Genomic DNA, 21055 nt, shown 5'->3' on the forward strand with positions numbered 1-21055 from the left:
GGTAACCATTATGTCATTCACATTTGAGGAATAATCTTCTAGCCTCCTCACTTGATAAGAAATTGAATCAATAGCAAAAGTCATTCTTTTTTAATATCTTGACCTCTTAAAAAGCTCTCTGATTCTTTTATGTCATGAAATTAATGGACTTTCTTCAGGTTTAATAAGCTGCTTCACCTTTTCCTAATCAAATAAATGCTTTGCGGTATTTCTCTGGTTTTGGAACATGGGGAGAGGTTAATTTCTTTTCCTGAACCAAAGAAAGAGAAGCAGCTTCCCAGAGTCTTTGCTGGCATGCATTGCAACACTTCAGCATTCACTTCAATAGGAAGCTTGTGAAACTTTGTGTTCGAATGCTTCCATGCAGAATTTTTTTTACTAACTGTTTATAGGATTCATTGGAAACCTACAAAAGATTCAACACTTCTTGGTTTTATATAAATCATGCTTCCTCTTCCTTTCTTCCTAATCCTAGATTAAGCTTTGTGGGACAGATGCCTTAGCCTGATTTTGATTTCTTCTACAGCAGTTTTGCGGCGAAGTGTCTGCAATGACTTACTGTTCCTCTTTTCTCACTAATAAAGCCTTGAAGGAAAGTTGTCAGCTAAAGAAAGAGTATCTTAAAAAAATCCCTATAATGATTTAATAATTTTTTTAGTAATTTTAAAATACTATTTACAGAAGAATAGCAGAACTGTGATAGAATGTAGACCTGCATATTTTACAACTAAAATATTTCGATTGACAAAATTAATATTCAATAAGGTTAGCAGTATTCTGTATATGATACATCTTTATAGACATTACAAACACAAAATGACACTTCCAGTTATTTTAACTATATATAGTGTGACATTTATAGATAGGATATGTAGGAACATGAGACTGGCTAAAAGTTGTTAAAAGAAATTTTAAGTATCTCAGATGTTTCTACTATATGACACATTATTATACATGTTTCTAAAATTACATCTATTTATCGCTTGATTTTTTTTTATCTTTTTTAGGAATGCTACTATTTTGCATAGGAATAATTGAGAAAAAATGCTATACCTCTCACTTTTGATCATAGATTGTTTCTAATTAAAACTAGTATTCAATTAAATTGTAGGCGAGATTACTGACATTTCTCTAAGTTACTGACATTAATTCAGAATGTGCATTTGTCCTGGTTCCTTTGCAAATGAATCCTACCTTCCAAACCTACCCACAGTCATCTACATCTACTCCACACAGCCGAGGCCTGAGTGCTTGCATCTCTATTGTATGTGCAGTTGTGTACATTTATAGTTATGATTCTGACTAAACAGCAGAACTGTGGTTTGACTTATCATGAAGAGTTTTCTGTCTCTGAGGTAGCACACTATTTGCTTTGTGGAAAATTCATTTTTGTACATTAAAGCTCTGTCTAGCACTGCTGAAAGTATTGTTATGACATATAAGTATTTTTCCTATAAGGAAAACAAATGGTTACAAAGTCCCTGATTATTGGAGTTTGGCAGTGGGGATGAGAGAGAACTCAATGAAAGAATGAAATAATTTTTATAGCTATGGCCAGTATTCTTAGTAGTTTGGATCAAAAACTTTGTACAGAAGATTATATTTATACATGCTTATGAAGGCTGAGAAAAACAAGATCTGGTAGTGTCTTACAAAAGAAATACTAAAGATATACTATTCTAATTTAATTAATTGGAAAAAATGCATGCTTCTATGCACCATGTAAGGCTTCTTATACTCACAAGCCTTTCTAAAGTATTTTCATCCCCATATAGATTTCCACTGATTCTTTCTAAATCATGGCACTGGAAGTCAGCTATCCTTACTGATCTAAGCCAAACAATTACACATATACCTATCACAGCTCAGCTTCACGAATGAAGATTTGGGAAGGACTCTACCCACATTTGCTACAAGCACACTGGTGGCTAAAGAAGCCAATGCGAGATAGACAAGTCCGGTTGCAAAGGCACAGCAGAAAGATTCCTTGGATTGTATCAGCAAGACACGATTCTTTCTGTGTTGTCTTTTCTCTTCAAGGGTGATCCTATGTGCGTTCTCAAAGGAAGCAGCAGTGTTATGGATTGTGTGTTTCCAGACCTCCTGATTGGAGGCCAGAGTAGACCAGCGACAAAGATCAATGTGGCCAAGCCTAAGATGTTGTTTCAGGGAGTCCTTGTGTCTCCTCTTTGAGGCTCCTCTCTTGTGGCAGCCAGTGGCAAGTTCACCATAGAGCACAATCTTAGGGAGGTGGTGGTCCTTCATCCTTGAGACATGTCCTGCCCAATGCAGCTGTGTTCTCAGCAACATGGCTTCAATACTTGTGACTGCTGCCTGTTCTAGAACAGATGTATTGGTCACATAATCTGACCAGTGAATGTTTAGGATTGTATGGAGGCAGCGTTGATGGAAGCGTTCTAGGAGACGCAGGTGGTGGCGGTAGATGACTCATGATTCGGATCCATATAAAAGAGTAGACAGCACTATGGCTTTGTAAACACTGATCTTTGTACTTTTCTTCAAGTGTTTATTTCGCCAAACTCTTTTATGGAGTTTTCCAAAAGCACTATATTTTCTATATTTTTCCAAAAGCCTTTGCTAACCTGTTGTCTCTCTCCCCGTCAATCTTACCATCCGAGGAGATGAGGCTACCTAGGTAATTAAACTGCTGGACTGATTTGAGCTCTGATTGGCCAATGGTGATATGGGGATGATGGAAAACTTCCTGGGGTGCAGGTTGATAGAGAACTTCTGTCTTCTTTAAGCTGACTTCCAGCCCAAAGAGCTCAGCAGCATCTGTAAAGCAGGATGTTAAACGCTGCAGAGCTGCTGTGTGGGCAACAAGGGCGGCGTCATCAGCATAAAGCAGCTCCCGGACAAGATGGTTTAAGGTCTTAGTGTGGGCCTTCAATCGCCTTAGGTTGAATAGGCTTCCATCAGTACGATATCGAATGTAGATACCATCTTCTTCATCGAGGTCTGCCATGGCCCTTTGGAGCATCATGTTGAAAAAGATTGTGAATAGGGTTGGTGCAAGAATGCAGCCTTGTTTCACACCACTGGTAATTAGAAAGGGCTCAGAAAGCGCATTGCCATATCTGACTTGGCCGTGCTGATCCTCATGGAGTGAGATGATCATTTTAAGGAACTTGGGGGGACAACCTAAACGTTCCAAAATCTGCCATAGACCTTTTCTGCTCACAGTATCAAAAGCCTTGGTGATATCAAGAAAGGTTACATAGAGACCTTTGTTCTGTTCCCTACACTTCTCTTGCAGTTGTCTGAGAACAAATACCATGTCTATGATACTCCCGTTGGCTCTGAAATCACATTGGCTTTCAGGAAGAAGTTCTTCTACCATAGCAGATATTAGTCTATTCAGAAGTATTCTTGCCAGGATTTTGCCAGCAATAGAGAGCAGAGTAATACCTTGGTAATTTGAGCAGTCTGATTTATCTCCTTTCTTCTTATACAAGGTGATGATGACTGCATCACGAAGGTCTGATGGTAGTTCGCCTAGTTCCCAACAGCGCACCACAAACTTGTAAAATTTAGCATGGAGTGCTTGGCCCCCATGCTTCTAGACTTCAGATGGAATTCCATCAACTCCAGCTGCCTTGCCAATTTTCACCTGCTGTATGGCCTTAAGAGTTTCTCCTATACGTACACACACACACACACACATATATATAATGGACAGTTAGGGAAATTCATACAAAAAAGGAGTTAAATAGTTATCAACCAGATGCTAGTATAGACAAGTTGAATCGAGAGGAGATATGGAAAACACAGGTTCAAAACTGTAGTCTGGCACTGGAGGACTGAGCAGAAAGCAAAGATTTGCAAGCTTTTGGAAGCCATCCCCATTCTAAATCATATTCTCCACTGTGTATCAGGTGATTTGAAATACATTAAAAAGCTTAATCTGTATATGGGAGAAAATTAAATTAATTTCTGCATATGAGATTATAGTAGAATTTTGTCATATAGTCATGCTTTTTAAGACTACAGCTGTGCAATCAAGTTGTCCTAATGATATACCATAGCTGTCTGGTATAGCATATGTCACTCAAATGACTAACTGCACTTGGGTACCTTTGGGTGGAACTTTAAAAATATTTACTGTCCTTCCATGCACAATGCTGTATCTGGAAATAAGTATGAATGGGCATGGGAACACATAGTATGGTATTCATTCCTTTGTAAATCGGCATGTGGTCTACTCTTAGCACTTGAAAGTTTAGAAAACTTGATTATACACTTTTCCATTTCAAAAATCTGTGTTTCTTCATGCCTGTAATTCAAAGTGCAATATAATTACTTCATCAATTTAGGGTTATTTGTTTATTCAAAATAAAGCTATTTTTATCTTGTGTGAAATATAACCTGTTATTTCTGTTTCATTTTCTGTCTTCTGTGATTTTTAAGGATCTTTGGAGAAAGCCTGGTAACAGCTGGGTGTTTTCCTTATCCTATTAGAGTTTTGTCACCTGTTACACTTTTTTTTTCTGAGAAAATTTATTAATCTGTCATGGCTAACAATCATACAAGAGGAATTAGACTGTCTTTACTGCGATACAATCATTCTGCATTCTTTGTTGAGTATTAGAGAAAAATGGAGGGAAAATAAAAAGGTATGCAATCATTAACAACATTCATAAATCTGACAAAAATATAACAAACTCAAAATATATCTAAGTATACGACTTCAATCAGAAAAATCCTATGTCTAGAACTTAAAGGATTTCCCACTTGTCACTCTATTCATCTCAGGAAGTGTAGTAAGAATAATTGTCAAAGCAGTCTTAGTTGTAAAAATGGAGTACTGTGGAGAGAAGAGAGTAGATTTTGGAAACCAGACAATGTGACCATGGCATGAATGTAGGGGATTAGGGAACAGTAAAAAGTAGGCTTGAGTCATGTTTTCATCAGAGCTCTTAGAGCTGATAGACATTGTCAAATGTCCTGGCCTCTATATGCAATCAGGAATCAGAGAGATAGAACCAATGCTTCATTTTCCTTAGCTTGTTTCCTTTGTTGGCCACTAAAGATTCGTGGTTCAGGAGCAGGTGCTATTCTGTTCATAGAATCACAGAATCGGGATGGTTGGGAGGCATCACAACAGGTCATCTGGTTCAACCTCCTGCTCAAGTAGGGTCATCCTAGAGCATATTGCACAGAATTACATCCAGATGTTCTAAAATAGGAAGATGTGCTAAATGCATCATACATATTAGTCAGTACTGACATGGATGAAGAAAGTGAAGTGGTTAAAGACTCCTTAACCTGTCTTAAAAATCTGTTGATTATTAAAAGGATTCCTCCCAAATAGTCTACTCATCAACTGGTCAAATGACCCTTCTACCTGAATGGTATAGCAGCTTTAACCATACAGGAAACGTGACATCATTCTGCATTTTTCATTCCTTCTTCCTTTTTCCCTTTTCCCTTTTCCATTCTCCTTTTTACTTTTTCCTTTTTTTTTCTTCTATTTTTTTTTTCTTTTCCATCACTTGTTGAAAGTTGAAAAAGAAATAAAGAGGGTCTGAAGGAGAGTCATAGGAACCCTGACAATAATAACATAAGCTTTATGGTAAGAGCTAATGAGAAAAGTTCTAGAGCAAGACTGAGTGCACATAAAGGAGATTAAGATCCCATTCTAATGAGTGAGACACATTAATTTGCACTAATGGCCATATGTCTACTCAGATACGTTCATGCATCCATAATCACTCAATTCTTCCAAACTGAGTCAAAACAGAGCACTTTATTACATATTTGCTACCCTTGAATAAAATCAACCTTTTCATAACTTTGACTTCACTACAGATTTGATTCAGCAAGTGTGCACTAATTCGTGCCTCTATGTCCATTTTACTTGTCATAAGTATAATTACCATGAAATTTAAAAGTGAATTACCATTAAACATGACTCAAATCTGTCATAAATAAAGTATAATGGTTCTGGAGTAGTGAAAGATTAGCCTTTTTTTTCTTTTTTGAGAATTATGTTCCAGTTTGGTTAACGTTCAGTTGTGTGGAAAGATGCAAGACTTGTTTGCTTATTAGTTTATTAATTGTGAATACAAGCAAAAGGTTCCCCTTTTGTGTGCTTAGTTTCAAAAATTGTATAGAAACATTATTCCCAGTAGATTTTGATGGATTTTAAAAAATGAAATCTAAGACACCAGGATAAATTATTTCTTAGGAATGCCACTATTTTCTGTCTCTGAAAAACAACCAAGGAAAATACTGACATTAATACTTAGATTGTCTTGTGAGCTTTTAGATTCTGATAGCATTTTGATATTGCATTTGTAATATAAAAAAATGTTTTCTCCTACTAATTTTTTTTATTTGTTTTCTTTTCAGCTCCTTGTGGCTATAATGTAACTGCTCAGAACGGTACAGTTTATTCCCCAGGATTTCCAAATGAATACCCAAATTCCAAAGACTGTACTTGGTTAATAATTGTACCTCCAGGCCATGGGATTTATATCAACTTTACCTTACTCCAAACTGAACCTGTGAATGACTACATTGCAGTTTGGTATGCAATTTTTCAAAATAGAAGTGATTTTTTTTCTGATTGATCTCACTCTCCCAAGCTACAGCTTTTCTTAGTATTGCTCTTTATGTTGGCATGTGTGCTAAAAATAGCATAAAACAAGTTGTAAGATTATATGGAAAAAAATATTATTTATCACTATCTGAACTCATTTAAGAATATTGTTCCAAAAGCCCTTTGAAACTAAAACTCAGTTATCAATCAGCTCTTGTTTGACCTCTCTCTTTTCCGAGTTGAGGCCGTGTTAGGTGAAAGTGGTGTAATAATCTGCACTATGTTCAACTACATGTTCCATGAACATATCAGGCAATATATGCTAGTTATAGCAAAACTTTTTGACATCTTTAGATATTAACTAATTTGGATATTAAGATTTTCTTAAATTTTCTTAATATTTCAATATGATTGATAGGCACACTCTTTAACTTTTCTAACCCAGGATTTCAGGCCTTGTACCTCCATGTCTTTAAGCTTCATATTGTATGTTCCCTTTTTATGACCTTGTATTTCTTTCTACCCAAACCCATCCCAGCTTGTGACCTCAGCTGAAGGAAGAGGTCTCAGGGCTGTCTAAATTCTTGCATAAGAAGAATAGGCATAAATAATGCTGAATATGTTAGACACCTTCTCATCTATGTCTAATCCTGGTCCTTACCCCACTTAAGGTGCAAAGTGACTTATTTCTCATATATGCTACAGAGAGTTCAGCAAAAGGACAGTTTGCACAGAATACAGGATTTAACTCATTCGTGTGTGAGTCAGCTGCTCCTATCTCCCAGCTACTTTGCTATTCCTAGACCTAGTGATGAATTTTTTTCAGACGGTTTATAGAGATGCATAACTGTTTCTGAACTGCCATTGGGCTGCCTCTGGTATTTCCACCACCTATAAACCCAAGCCTAAAATGCATCATAGGTTGTCCTCTTTGGCATCTTTGGGATTAATTTAAAAGGTAAGAGTAACTTGAAATTTCCACAACTCTGTATGTATCAGTCATGAGTTGAAGACTTGTAGGATCTGGGTCAAAAATGTTAGAAATATGACAACATTACAAGAGTTTTCTAGATTTTTTTGTGGGAGGGGGCTTTGGCTGATGTGTACATGAGAATTTTTGATGAGAACCCACACTGAAATTTCAGTCAACCACTAAATTTCTTCCCCGTGTAAATACAAAAACTATTGCAAAGCTGCCAGTCTCTCAAAAAATATAATCCTATTAAGATGGAAAGAGTATTCTGTGTTACTAGAAATAAAAAGAAAACAAACTGATTTTAAATCATTAAAAAAAATTTTGTTACAAAAATTTAACCTGGTCTCCAGAAAAAAGAGACTGTTAATTTAAATGCTAAGAACAGTGGTTCTTCAGCTAACTTTTTTATGTTTCACTTCCTAGGGATGGTCCTGACCATAATTCTCCTCAGCTAGGAGTTTTCAGTGGGAACACAGCTCTGGAAACAGCTTATAGTTCCACCAATCAAGTCCTCCTCAAATTTCACAGTGATTTTTCAACAGGAGGATTCTTTGTCCTCAATTTTCATGGTTGGTTTACTTTACAGACTTAACATTTATTTACCACAGTCAATTAGTGATTTTTGAAAATATTTCTTAACTTTGTGGTTTACTGATTTACCAGGATTCATGGATTTGCTATTTTTTTAAATAACAGTGAAAACTAGTTTTTAAAACCACACATTAAATAATCTTAAGAATGTTAATTTGTGGCTTTGAATAAACTGTGTTCTATATTTAATGTTAATTGTCACTATATAATATTAAGCTTTTACCTTTTTAATTACTTTGGCCTATTTATTAGTTAGCATTTAACATTCTCTAACAAAATTCTTCTCCAGCTGACCATGCCTAGGGCTTATGGTCAGAGAGATTTCTGGGATGCTATGGTAGGACTGAACAACAGCTCTAAGACTGATATCCAGCAAAATACTTTGTTCAAATTTGCAAATCCTTACAGAATTGTTACTCAGAGTCTCAAATGGTTTTCTTGTCTGTGGTTGTCTCCTAAAAGAAGGTCATGACACATGGTCACCTGAGAAGCAAAAACTAAAGTGGACAGGACTATCAGGTTGTCCAGGAAATTAGTTCCATGGAGAGGAGAGTTTTTCTTTAGTATGTACACTCTGATCACAAACTTAAATTTTGTAGGCATTCTACTTCATTTGGATTTTTTAATCCAGAAATGCCTTTTTCAGCTAGTGGTCACTTTCCTTATGAGATTGCTCACAATTTATGGAAACAAATTTGAAGAGTAGAGATTTTGCTTTAAAGAATCATATAATCATAGAATGGTTTAAATTTGAAGGGACCTTAATGATCATCTAGTTCCAACCCCCCTTCCATGGGTAGGAACACTTTCTACTAGACCAGGTTTCTCTAAACCTTATCCAACCTGGACTTGTACACTTCCAGGGATCCACAATTTCTCTGGGCAACCTCTTCCACCCTCATGTGATGTCATGACATTTAACTTGGGAAATGTTGTAACTGAGAGACTGTGAGGTTTAGTGGAGCTCTGTGAATTTGGGAAGTATGACTATGAAATTAATTTTCTGTAAAATAGTCCTTACATCAGTTTGGTTTTTTTACTTAAATTTGCAGCTTATCAGCTGAGGAAGTGCCAACCTCCACCCACAGTTCCACATGCAGATTTGTTTACAGAAGACGATGATTTTGAAATAGGTAAAAAAATGGTATTTCTTTTTCTTTCTTCTGTTTTCATTTGAATTCTAAATAAACTAAGCTATTAATATATTTCGTCTTCCACCTGAGATTTTGATATACTTCTGTTTGAAGGATTTTTGAGGTTTAACTTCTTTTTGTCAATAATTTTTCCAGGAGATTTTGTGAAGTACAGGTGCCATCCTGGTTTCACCCTTGTTGGACAAGATATATTAACCTGCAAACTGAATGCACAGTTGCAGTTTGAAGGATCCTCTCCATCTTGTGAAGGTAGATATATGCTTGCATGGTCTGTATATCATTAGTATGCATCCTACAGAAAGATTTTTAGGCACGGTCTTTTCATTAATGTTTAAAAGAAAATTTTCCATTTATTTCTTTAATATCTAAGCAGTGCACACATTGTCATATATTGGTCGTTAAGAATATTGCACAGGCACATACCTGCTTTAGAATCAAAAGAAAAGTGGTTTTAACTATTTAACTCCACCATTAATGAAACATTAATTTCTAAAAATCATTTAACATATTTTATATCGCTTCTTATCAAACCAAAGATTTCTTTTAACTCTTGAAGAATTTTAAAAAATATAAATTTAAATTAAACTTTCAAAATGAAATGAGAATCTTTTCTCTGTGCTTTCAAAACTATGGTGACATAGTATTTCAAACAAGGACTTAAAAAAACATGAATGATGTTTAGATATGTATTCATACAGAATTTTTTCATCTTCATGGAAAAGTTTATCTTGGAAATTTGTACGTCCTGTACGGTTTTTTTTATTTATTTATTTTGCTTGTCTTTTAAATAGCAGATAAAAAAAGGTTTTGAAATGATGAAAAAGTGATCGAGAAAGCATTTGTAGAATTTTGTCCGAAAGTAACTCAAAAATTTTTTTTGGAAAATAAAAGTTACTGATGAGATGCCATCATTAAAATTTTAAGGAATTCAAAAAGTGAACAGAAGTTCTAATACTCATATCATATTATCCAGGCTTAGTTTTGATCTATTGTACATAATTATGGATGGAGCATCTTCTATAGCATGAGATAAAAACATCCATATGCTCAAGAGGTAATGCTGGAAACACAGCAATCATTGTGATGCTTTATTAAGAGCTGTTTATCTTCCTTCCTGTTACCCTTATTCTCTGTTTCTATGATTTAAAAATTAATGAAGGATTCAACAGTACAAGCTATATTAGTTTATTATTGCCATATTTTATGCACCTATAAGAATTTTTTCCACATGACCACCCGTACCCGAGTACAGTGGGGGTTTTTACCTCCCCTTTCTTAACCTGTGCATACAATTAGGTGGGATCTGTAATGGATTCAGAGACAGGGACTCCATATCTTTGTTTTGGATGGAAAAAGAGTCATTATTCACTTCAAGACCCTCACCATAAAATAAAGTAATGAGAAAATTGTGTATTTCTGTATCTTTCTGATCAGATAACTCAATACTTATTATTTTTTTCCTTTTCTTCAATCAATGTATTTCTCTGATCCAATTATATTTTAATAAGATGATTATACTGCAAATCCAGACTTCAATTTTTAGTTGACAGTAAAAGTCGTAAGTTAGCTCTTGACTGTGTCAATTAGAGTGTCAATGAAAAATGAAAGCCTAAATTAAACTGAACAATTATTGTAAAATCTACAGAGATATTAGGAGCTTCTGAAAATGATTAGCCATCTATAAAACACAGATTATTTCCAACAGTTCTTGCAGATGCTGTGCAAACTCGTGGCTTTCTCTGACCATATTGATACTTGTTTCTTTGCAACACTTTGAAACATTGTTGACTGTGGTGGGTTGACCCTGGCTGGATGTCAGGTGACCACTAAAGCCACACTGTCACTCCCCTCCTCAGCTGGACAAGGAGACAAAATTTAATGACAAACTCATGGGTCAAGATAAAAAGAGAGATCAGTCAGCAATTATTGCCAAGGGTAAAACAGACTCAATTTGGGGAAAATTAATCAAGTTTATTACCAATCAAATCAGAGTAGGGTAACTAGAAAATAAAATCAAATCTTAAAAACACCTTCCCCCTACTTCTCCCCTCTTCCTAGGCTCAGCTTCACTCCTGATTTTCAGTACCTCCTCCCTGGCAGCAGCACGATGGAGGAGGGAATAGAGATTGTGGTCAATTCATCACACATTGTATCTGCTGATCTTTCCTCCTTAGGAGTACTGCTCAAACTCTTCCTCTGCTCTAGCATGGGAGTCTTTTTCATAGCAGAAAGCCCTCCATAAACTTCTCCAGTGTAAGTCCTTCCCATAGGCTGCCATTCTCCAGGAACTGCTCCAGTGTGGGTGCCTTCTATGGGGCGCAGTCCTTCAGGAACAGACTGCTCCAGTGTGGGTCCCCTGTGGGATCACAAGTCATGCTAGCAAACCTGCTCCAGCATGGGCTCTTCTCTCCATGGGGCACGTCTTGCCAGGAGTTTGCTCCAGGGCAGCTTCCCATGGAGTCTCAGCTTCCTTTGAGCATCCACTTGCTCCAGCCTGGAGTCTTACACAGGCTGCAGATGGTATCTGCAGCATTTCCAAAGAAGAGGAATGAAGCTTGTGAAGGGTCTAGAGAACAAGCCTTATGAGGAATGGCTGAGGGAACTGGTGCTTCGCCTGAAAAAAAGAAGAATGAGGGGACGCCTTATTGCTTTCCACCTGAAAGGAGTAGTGAGGTGGGGGTCGGCCTCTTTTCCCAGGTAACAAATAATAGGACAAGAGAAAATGCCTGAAATTGCACCATGGGAGGTTTAAATTGGATATCAGGAAAAATTTCTTCACCAAAAGGCTTGCAAAGAATCAGAATGAGTTGCTTGGAGAAGTGACTGAATCATCATCTTTGGAGATATTTAAAAGATGTGTAGATGTGGCACTTAAGGATATGGTTTAGTGGTGGACTTGACAGTGTTAGGCTAATAGTAGTCTCAATGATTCTAGAGGTCTTTTCTAACCAAAGCAATCCTATGATTCTATGAGCTCCACCACGGACCTTCATGGGCTGCAGGGACACAGCCTGCCTCACTGTGGTCTTCATCACAAGCTGCAGAGGAATCTCTAGCACCTCCCCCTCCTTGATGTCTGCAGAGCTGTTTCTCTCACATATTCTTACTCCTCTTACAGCCTGCTTACAGCCTGCTGCTGTGTGGGACTTTTTTTTTCTTCTTAAATGTGGGATCATTTAAGCATCACAGATACTGCCACTGTAGCTGATAGACTTGGCCTTGGCCAGTGGCTAGTCCATCTTGGGAACTGGCTGATCCCTATGTCTGTCAAACACAGGAAGCTCCTGACAGTCTCTCCTGGAAACCACCCCTGCAACCCTCTCACTACCAAAACCTTTCCATGCAAACCCAATACATAGATGAATACTAGCAGGTCTGCATTTCCCTCACAGATTTTGTGGATTTTGTGAATTTCTTCCCTTTCTTGTATTTGTTATTTATTGTATTTGTTATTTATTCAAAATTACTCTATGAATTAAAATTACTAGAATTTTGTTATTCTACAAGTTGTTTCTAATTGATTTTTAGGAACATCTTTAGTACATATGTTGGGTTTTGGTTTTTTCTTTTTTTCATTAAAAATATTAAATAACACAGTTCTGTCTGAGGAGAATACCACCTGTTAATGTTTTTTGGTCATGTATTCTTTTAATGTGAATATACCAAAGCTTTGTTGGAAGAAGGACACCAAAAGAACTAATCTGATAACAAAAAAAAAAGTGTCATCTGAGTGATTCAGAGACAGAAGACAATACAATTGTAGGCATTAGAGTAAAGATTCTGGCACAGTTATTTTGGACAGACATAAGAGAGGAATTTCTTTAGATAAATTGTAATGCAACTGATTTCTTTTCTTCAGACAAGTTGTATATTAAAATAAATGAAAGTTTCCTTTCTGGAAAATAGAATTACTTGAGTTTATTTCTATCCCAGCCTCTCCAGCATTACTATGGAGATAAGAGTTGAATTTAATTCCTATTTAATGATGAAACCCTGGCTTATACTTATGAAGATTTCTTCTGGATCATATGAAATATTGGTAGATAATCTAAAAGTTGTGTTTTTAATGGCCATCTTTATAGTGTTTACTTATAGAGAAATACTTGAAAGTACTCATGTTGCATTCTGAAAGCCTAAGTATCTGAAGGGGGGAAATATATATTTCTGAATCAGATCAAAAATTCCATATACCACACAAAATACCCAGTGTTCCGTCTCTAGCAATGGCCAGTAATGATTTTCTAGTGAAGGACAGAAGATCATTGCAAGCATGCAGTTAATTAAGGGCTCAATCCAACTGTAGCTAAGCCACTCTTACGCTAGCAATGTTCTTTATATTTTAAATCCCATAAAGCTGTTTCTTCAGTGGAATTATTCAGTCCTATTTTGAACCCATATAAATGCATTAAATCCACAAAGTTTTGTGCAAGCAGTTGCACAATTTATTTATGTAATATGTGAAGTCATTTCTCTGTCTGCTTTGAACTTAACACCTACTGTTTTCACTTCAAGTCCTCCAGTTCTTATGGAGAAAAAAAACAGTAATAAGTTGTTCTCTATTCACCATATTTATGATGAGATTCTATAGACCAGAGGATATGTCATACCTTTAATTGTTCTTGCCATCCTTCTCAATACACTTTCCAATTCTATTTCTTTTCAGATGATGCAGTATGGAACTGTACTTGTACAACACTATTTGACCCTGATAGACTTCAAAAAAATTGCTACTTGCTATGGAATTTGCATATTGTATTTCAGGCTAATTTTTGGACTGTCTTCTTGTATTTCTGCACTTTACCCATTACTTACAATTTTTTAAATAGCCCTTGTTTAAATCAGCTTCACATTCTTTAAAGATACCAGAAAACTTTCCATTTTCCTGGGCTGTGCCACTATATTTTAGTAGGCAATAAATATATTTATATGATAGAAGGCCAGGTTCTAGGATACTATATGCAAGTCTGACGACATATCTGACAGGCAAGAAAAATGAGTCTCTGTGACCACTTCTACATCATTCTGAACAAACGACCACCAGAGCAGCTGTAATCACACCACACTGCAGCTTTCTTACAGCTCCCTTTCCCTTCCTATGTGGTCTATCCGAGGAGGGTCTTCCTCAAAATGCTTGGTGCCATGATAACTTGCCAAGTGTTTTCTAATGTGCAGAGCCCCAGGCACCCTACAGAACATGCTGTCAATGTGCATGAGTTTATGTTTGCCAGTAGTTGAACATTTGTGATTTCTGTTTATACGCTCGAAGCTCCTGTTCTCATCCTACCCTTATATCCTCTTGGGACAAATTCCTTTCATTTTGTAATTGCTGTTAGGGAAATGTAGAGATGTAAATTAAAGCATGATGAACATTGTGACAGGAAGAAGTATTCCCATATTGGTCACAAAAATTGACATATTAGTAAAACAGATAATGGACATTTAGTATAAGGTAAAAGTCTCTAACATAATCTTTAAGCTGCTCAAACACTTAAGTCTGAAAGGTGGTGTGATAATATTGTCCTACTGTGGTGATAATATTTATGAATGAAAAGCAAAATCAAAGATGAAGACAACAGAAGTACTATTAGATGGTCAGGCCTTCCCCAAAAAACCTGAAACAGATTCCTCCAAAATCCAGTTAAAGTAATCTGTGTCTCGAAACTAGGATATGATGTGAGATATGCTGCAGAATTACTCTTCTCGTGACACCACCCCCCTGCCTGTAGTTACATGACTGTACAGCATAAGATAGTTAGTATTTCCTGTTGTTCTTCTGTAAGCATTGTCTCATATATGAATCTATGCAAATTAACAAATTACAGTACTTGAAATTTACATGTGCAACAATATTATTAAAAATGAATGCAAAATAGATTACTTATGTCCTACAATATGCAGAGAAGTACTTGGGGGGGGGGGTTAAAGTAATTATTCCTGTTATCATTCCAAACTATTTTATAATAGCCATTTTTAAAATTCATGGGATATACTTATAAATAAATGATAATTAAATATATTGCGGCGCTCAACTGTCTAGTTCTGTTTTGCAGCTCAGATTTTCTTTATTGGTAAACTTCACATCAATTCCTAACATTCTAGAAGTGTAGGGAGTTGAGTCATCCTGTAATTTAACTGAGGGAAGAGTCCAGAAAGTATCTAATACAATACTGAAGAGTATAATGTTAACATGTTAATTGATTGACAAATAGAAGAAACAGTATCAACAGGGGAATATTGTGGTGGGTTGACCTTGGCTGGATGGCAGGTGCTCACCAAGCCACTCTATCACTTCCCTCCTCAGCAAGAAGGGGGAAGAAAATACAAGGGATAAAAACTTGTAGGTCAAGATAAGGCAGTTAACTAAAGCATAAATGAAAGTTCTCATGTACGAGCAAAGGAAAAAACCTAAATATTTCATTCTCTACTTCCCATCAGCAAATGATGTCCAGACACTTCTCAGGAAGCAGGGCTTCAGCATGTGTAGCTGTTGTAAATAATGAATGTCCCCCCTTCCTCCTCTTTCCTTTTAGCTTTTATTGCTGAGCAGATGTCATATCATACGGAATATCCCTTTGGTTAGTTTGGTTCAGCTGTCCTGGCTATGCCTTCTTCCAAGGTCTTGCTCAGCCCCAGACTACTGGGGGGATGTGAGTCGCTATGTTGGAGAGACAGGGATGATGCTGTGCCAGCCTTGCTCAGCAGTAGCCCCAACTCTGATGTGTTAACAAAACCTTGCTAACTACCAATACAAAGCACAGCACTGTGAGGGCTGCTGTGGGGAAAACTAACTCCGTCTCAGCTAAACCAACACAAATATGTTTGCCTCATCCGAAGCACCTTGTATTTAGCATACTCTATTTTTATCATCATCGTCATGGCTAGGCTTTGTGAACGAAGATTTGGGAAGGGCTCTACCCACGTTTGTTGCAAGCGTGTTGGTGGCTAAAAAGGCCAATACGAGATAGACATGTCCAGTTGCAAAAGGCTAATGATGCTAAAGGCAAGAGCTAATATTATAGAACAAAGTCAAAATTGCCAGTTTTTGTTTTTACCTGTTGTGTGTATGATACCAAGAAAATAACACTGTGGAGTTTATTTTTATTCAAATTATAGATACTAGTTATTCATGTTATTAAAAAATGGATGTTTTGTTTTACAAAGCAAGGTGAAGCAGTCTCACTGTCTCAGTATCTCAATTTCATGTCTTTAGCCATGTAAGTCTTATAAAATATTCAAGTGTAGCTTCCACCTAGAGATTGTTATGTAATCAGCAGCTAAGCTATACTGGAGGGGAGTTGGTGAGTAATTCCCCATTGTGCAGAAAAAGCCAGCAAAGGCTGCCAAGATGAACACTATCAATTTGCCACATAACCCTCTGATACAGCCAGCTTCCCAGACTGCAGAGGAGCAATACACTGTCTTACCTTCCCCTGTCCTTGAACTACTCCAGAACTGCTGCACTCATAAGTCCCTGTGGTCTGTCTCCTATGAATGGCTGAGATTGGAAGGGACCTCTTGTCCAGTCTTAGCCGTAGGAAGTGAATCTTGGCCATAGGAAGACTTAAAGCTATAGCTCATTGTGTAAAGAGATTTGGTCATTTCTGCTCTAGCACAAGAGAAATACTGAGCTATTTACAGGTTAGAAGGACATAAGAGTTTCAATGTTACTGAATGTTCTGCTCTAGGAATATGCTGGGTTTGTATCAGTACTGCAGGGGAACATTCCATATCCCCTTTCATCCTTTACATCACTATTTGCACTGATTTGTATTAGAAAGGTGCATTTTTTTTAACGTGAGCAGTACTTCTTCCTTTTGGGAATTGTTTTGCTAGTAAGGTTCTGAAGTCCAGTAAGTGAATACAATAGAATGTATGGAGGAAAGAATTCCTACAGCAATCCTGCATTGATCTGTTTCTTATGTTGTGTTCACGTGGTTATTTGTTCAAGGAAATTCTCTGATCTGTGAGCTGTTGATTTTTAATATTAATCCACCAAAGAAATGTTCTTAATTACAAAGCAGCTTCATACTTTTGCTCATTAATGAGAGAAAGGCATGAGGAAATATCTGCAAAAGGTATATTTCACCCTGTGATGAATAAATTAGTTTCAGATTCCTTCTTAAGATTTGGCTGTGAGGAATGAGAAAGCTGGGAGCAGTCTTTCTCTGTTATTGAAAACTTTTACCTGCTTTTGAAAAACATATAATTTTTTGTTGTTATTTTTTCAAACCTAGCAAATACGCTATTTTCTTGTCGCTTTCCCTCACTTTTTGTCTCTGGTGTCCTTTACAAGAAAAAATAAGTGATCTAAGAGCAAAGTAGGTGAAATAAAAAGGCAGGAAAAGTAATTTCTTTGGGTTTTTTATCCTTCCCCCCTACTCTTCCCAGTTTCCTATTCCTGTCTCTTTTTCTTTTTGCAGACGATTCTCACCAGTTCATATCTGTAGCATTGCCACAGGTTTCTGAGATGTTCACAGACAATGTGTCTGTGCTATCAGAGTGTGATTGTCTTTCTTCCTGTTCTATAACATTTCTTTTTTCCCAAAGGAAACTAAGATTTTTCACTTCTCTGAATTGGTGACTTTCCTCTATGGTTTCATTGCATTTCTTTCCCTGACTCCATTTCTTTAAGATGCTTGCAGTGAATTTCTTGAGTTAATGCAACACTTTGTGACAATGTTCTGGGGATCACTGTAAGCTAATCTCGGACTTTTCAAAATGTAATTTTGAATCTTATTCTTAGTGGACAATCCTACACCCAAGATTCTGAAAACTTCAGCTGATGGAGTAAGTAAACAGAAGTTCATGCAGCCTGTTCTTAAGAAGACACAGTGCATCTCTTTGGAAACGATACCTGTGGAAATTTAGCTGAAAGACCACCCGTATAAAGTCTGCGATAATAGCCTTTCAATTAACCCAACTGTAAACTTTTCTGGAATAATATGTACCATCAGGCTTTCCATTTAATGAGGTCACCAGGCTTTAGTCTTGTCTTGACTGTATGTGTGTAACACTCAGATTTTGTTTGCAGACCTCAAATCTGAATGACAACTAAATAATTGGTTTCATGAGTAAGTTGATCAATAGTTGTTTCCCTAACTCCCTAACAAACTGAGGAAAAGCAGGCAAAAAAAGATATTTATATCCTTACTTTCTCTGATGGTAGTTTTTAGCTATGGCACATTTACAAAAAACATTCTGGAGGTACTTGCTACAGTTCCATTTCCCATTCTAAATGACACTTTGCACCTACTTTTTTGTCATGTTTAGTTGATGGTAGCTGTTTCTTAAAGCATAGTTTATCCAGAGAGGCGATAGTTTACCAGTGTTGAAAAGAATCTTGCTGTGAAAAATCTGACAGCATTACTGATTTCTCCAGGATGCTACTAATTTATGACTTTGAAGATCAGCTCTTAATCCTCAAGGTGCTCCAGCAGACTTCAACATTTTAACAAATGTTCCAGTGAAGCCAATACTGGAACTAAAAGCCACCTTTTTCTTTCTTAAAATAGTCCTGTAGCATAAAGAATGATACTATGGGTTAAAGCAGATTGTGGAACTATGTCATGTCAGCTACTCTTCATCACTGATGAGCACTTTTACTGCAATGTCCGACAGGAAATCTCATGTTGCTAATCAGACTTCTGCTCAGAAATAAGTCTAATCTACTTAACTGAGGGAAAATAGTTATTATTTATCTGACAGTATGTTTCTGCTCAATGTTTTTCTATGATAATTTGCTGGTTTACTCGTACTTTCTGCATATTCTTGAGTGAGAGCACTTTATTCTTGTCTTCTTCTGAACAATATAGGAAGTCAGAATAACAGTGCATTTCATTTTAAGATAATGAAAAATAATCACAGAATCACAGAATCACAGAATATGCCAAATTGGAAGGGACCCACAAGGATCACCGAGTCCAACTCCTAGCCCTGCAAAGGACCATTCCCAAGCGTCACACCATGCCTGAGAATATTGGTCCAAACACTTCTTGAACTCTGTCAGGCTTGATGCAGTGACCACTTCCCTGCGGAGCCTATTCCAGCACCCAATCACCCTTTAGGTGAAGAACCTTTTTCTAATATCCAGCTTAAACCTCCACTGACACAACTTCAGGCCAATCTCTCAGGTCCTGTCACTAGTCACCACAGAGAAGAGATCAGTGCCTGCCCCTCCTCTTCCCCTCACAGGGAAGTTGTAGACTGCAATGAGGTCTCCCCTCAGTCTCCTTTTCTCCAGGCTGAACACACCAAGTGACCTCAGCTGCTCCTCATACAGCTTCCCCTCAAAGCCCTTCACCATCTTTGTTGCCCTCCTTTGGACACTCTCTAATAGTTGAATATGCACACAATATTCAGGGTGAGGCTACAGCAGTGCAGAGCCGAGTGGAACAATCCCCTCCCTCAACCGGCTGGAGGTGCTTTGCTTGATGTAGGACAAAGTTGGCCCTCCTGGCTGCCAGGGCACTGCTGACACATATTTAACTGCCAGTGACTAGCACCTCCAGATCCTTTTCTGCAGCACTGCTTTCCAGCATGTCATTCCCCAGTCTGTACGTACATCCAGGTTTGCCCCATCCCAGGTGAGGAATCTGGCATTTTCCCTTGTTTAACTTCATATGGTTGGTGATTGCCCTTTAATTTTTCAGGTCTCTGCAGGGTCTTCCTGCCCTTGAGGGAGTCAACAGATCCTCCCAGCTTTTTCATCTGCAAACTTGCTTAGTATCCCTTCCAGTCCTGCATCCAAGTCATTTATGTAGATGTTGAAGAGCACAGGGCCCAAGATGGAGCCCTGTGAAACCCCGCTGTTGACAAGTCTGATGTTCCCCCATTCACTGTTACCCTCTGTGCTTGACCCATGAGCCAATTCCTCACCCACCAATAATGTGTTTATCCAACTGTGTGCTGGACATTTTGTGCAGAAGGATACTGTGAGAGACAGTACTGAAAGCTTTGCTGAAATCCAAAAAGAGAACATCAACAGTCTTCTCCTGATCAACTAGGTGGGTTACCTTGTCATAGAAGGAAATCAGGTTTGATAAGCAGGACTTTCCTCTCACGAAGCCGTGCTGGCTGTGACAGGTATTCCTACATTAAGAGACAATCTATGGATTAAAATTCTGAAAAGAATTCCTATGACTTTATATACCATTGTCCCATAGGCTTTCCCCCTCTCAGGATCTTCTATGAAAAATGGCTTTACCTCTTAGAGATATTGTATGCTACAGGTAGTGCTGTCAAATGATATCAGAAAGGGATACATGCCACGGAAAAATTATTTGCTTGCCATTTTTTTCCCAGCCCACATCTTGTTCCTCCTTCTTGGTTGCCTCTTCTCACTTGAATATTACATTCCTACTTTGCACAAGTTGACATTTTTCTCTCTGACTGAACAAATTTTTTATCTATTACTAAACCTAAATTTCACCTCCAATTTTGCAAAAGGCCCTTTAAGGGAAATGGTCCAGTTTTTAATGTTAGTTTCTCATATTTACATGTGGGTTTTCCCCTGTTTTCTCCGATCATGTTTTCCTCTGTTATGTTTATGGAAGTACCTGGGTACTGTGCCAGTTTCCAGGAATGCATCTGTGTCAAGATATATTTGTAAATCTTACAAAAAAAATTGTTAAAATGCACATCTTTTATGAAACCGTGGACAAAATATATCAGACTTCAACACGAAAGAGGCATGAAAAAATCAGTCCTGCAGGACAGGCAAAATATTAAAGAAAAACAGTGACCAAAAAAAGAACTTCTTAATCAAAATCGGTA

General features: G+C 37.3%; 1 protein-coding gene across 2 annotated transcripts in view; it reads left to right on the forward strand.

Moving 5' to 3' along the window:
* The window catches only part of CSMD1 (CUB and Sushi multiple domains 1), a 1077872-nt gene that overhangs the window by 956564 nt on the left and 100253 nt on the right, over nt 1–21055 (forward strand). For both annotated transcript variants that reach the window (XM_064650377.1, XM_064650376.1), the window contains exons 43-46: nt 6373–6550; nt 7962–8107; nt 9182–9262; nt 9419–9532. In XM_064650377.1, the coding sequence (XP_064506447.1) occupies nt 6373–6550; nt 7962–8107; nt 9182–9262; nt 9419–9532 (519 nt within the window). The remainder of the gene's footprint in view (nt 1–6372; nt 6551–7961; nt 8108–9181; nt 9263–9418; nt 9533–21055) is intronic.

The sequence above is a fragment of the Pseudopipra pipra genome, chromosome 3 (genome assembly GCF_036250125.1).
Source record: "Pseudopipra pipra isolate bDixPip1 chromosome 3, bDixPip1.hap1, whole genome shotgun sequence".
Taxonomy (NCBI): domain Eukaryota; kingdom Metazoa; phylum Chordata; class Aves; order Passeriformes; family Pipridae; genus Pseudopipra; species Pseudopipra pipra.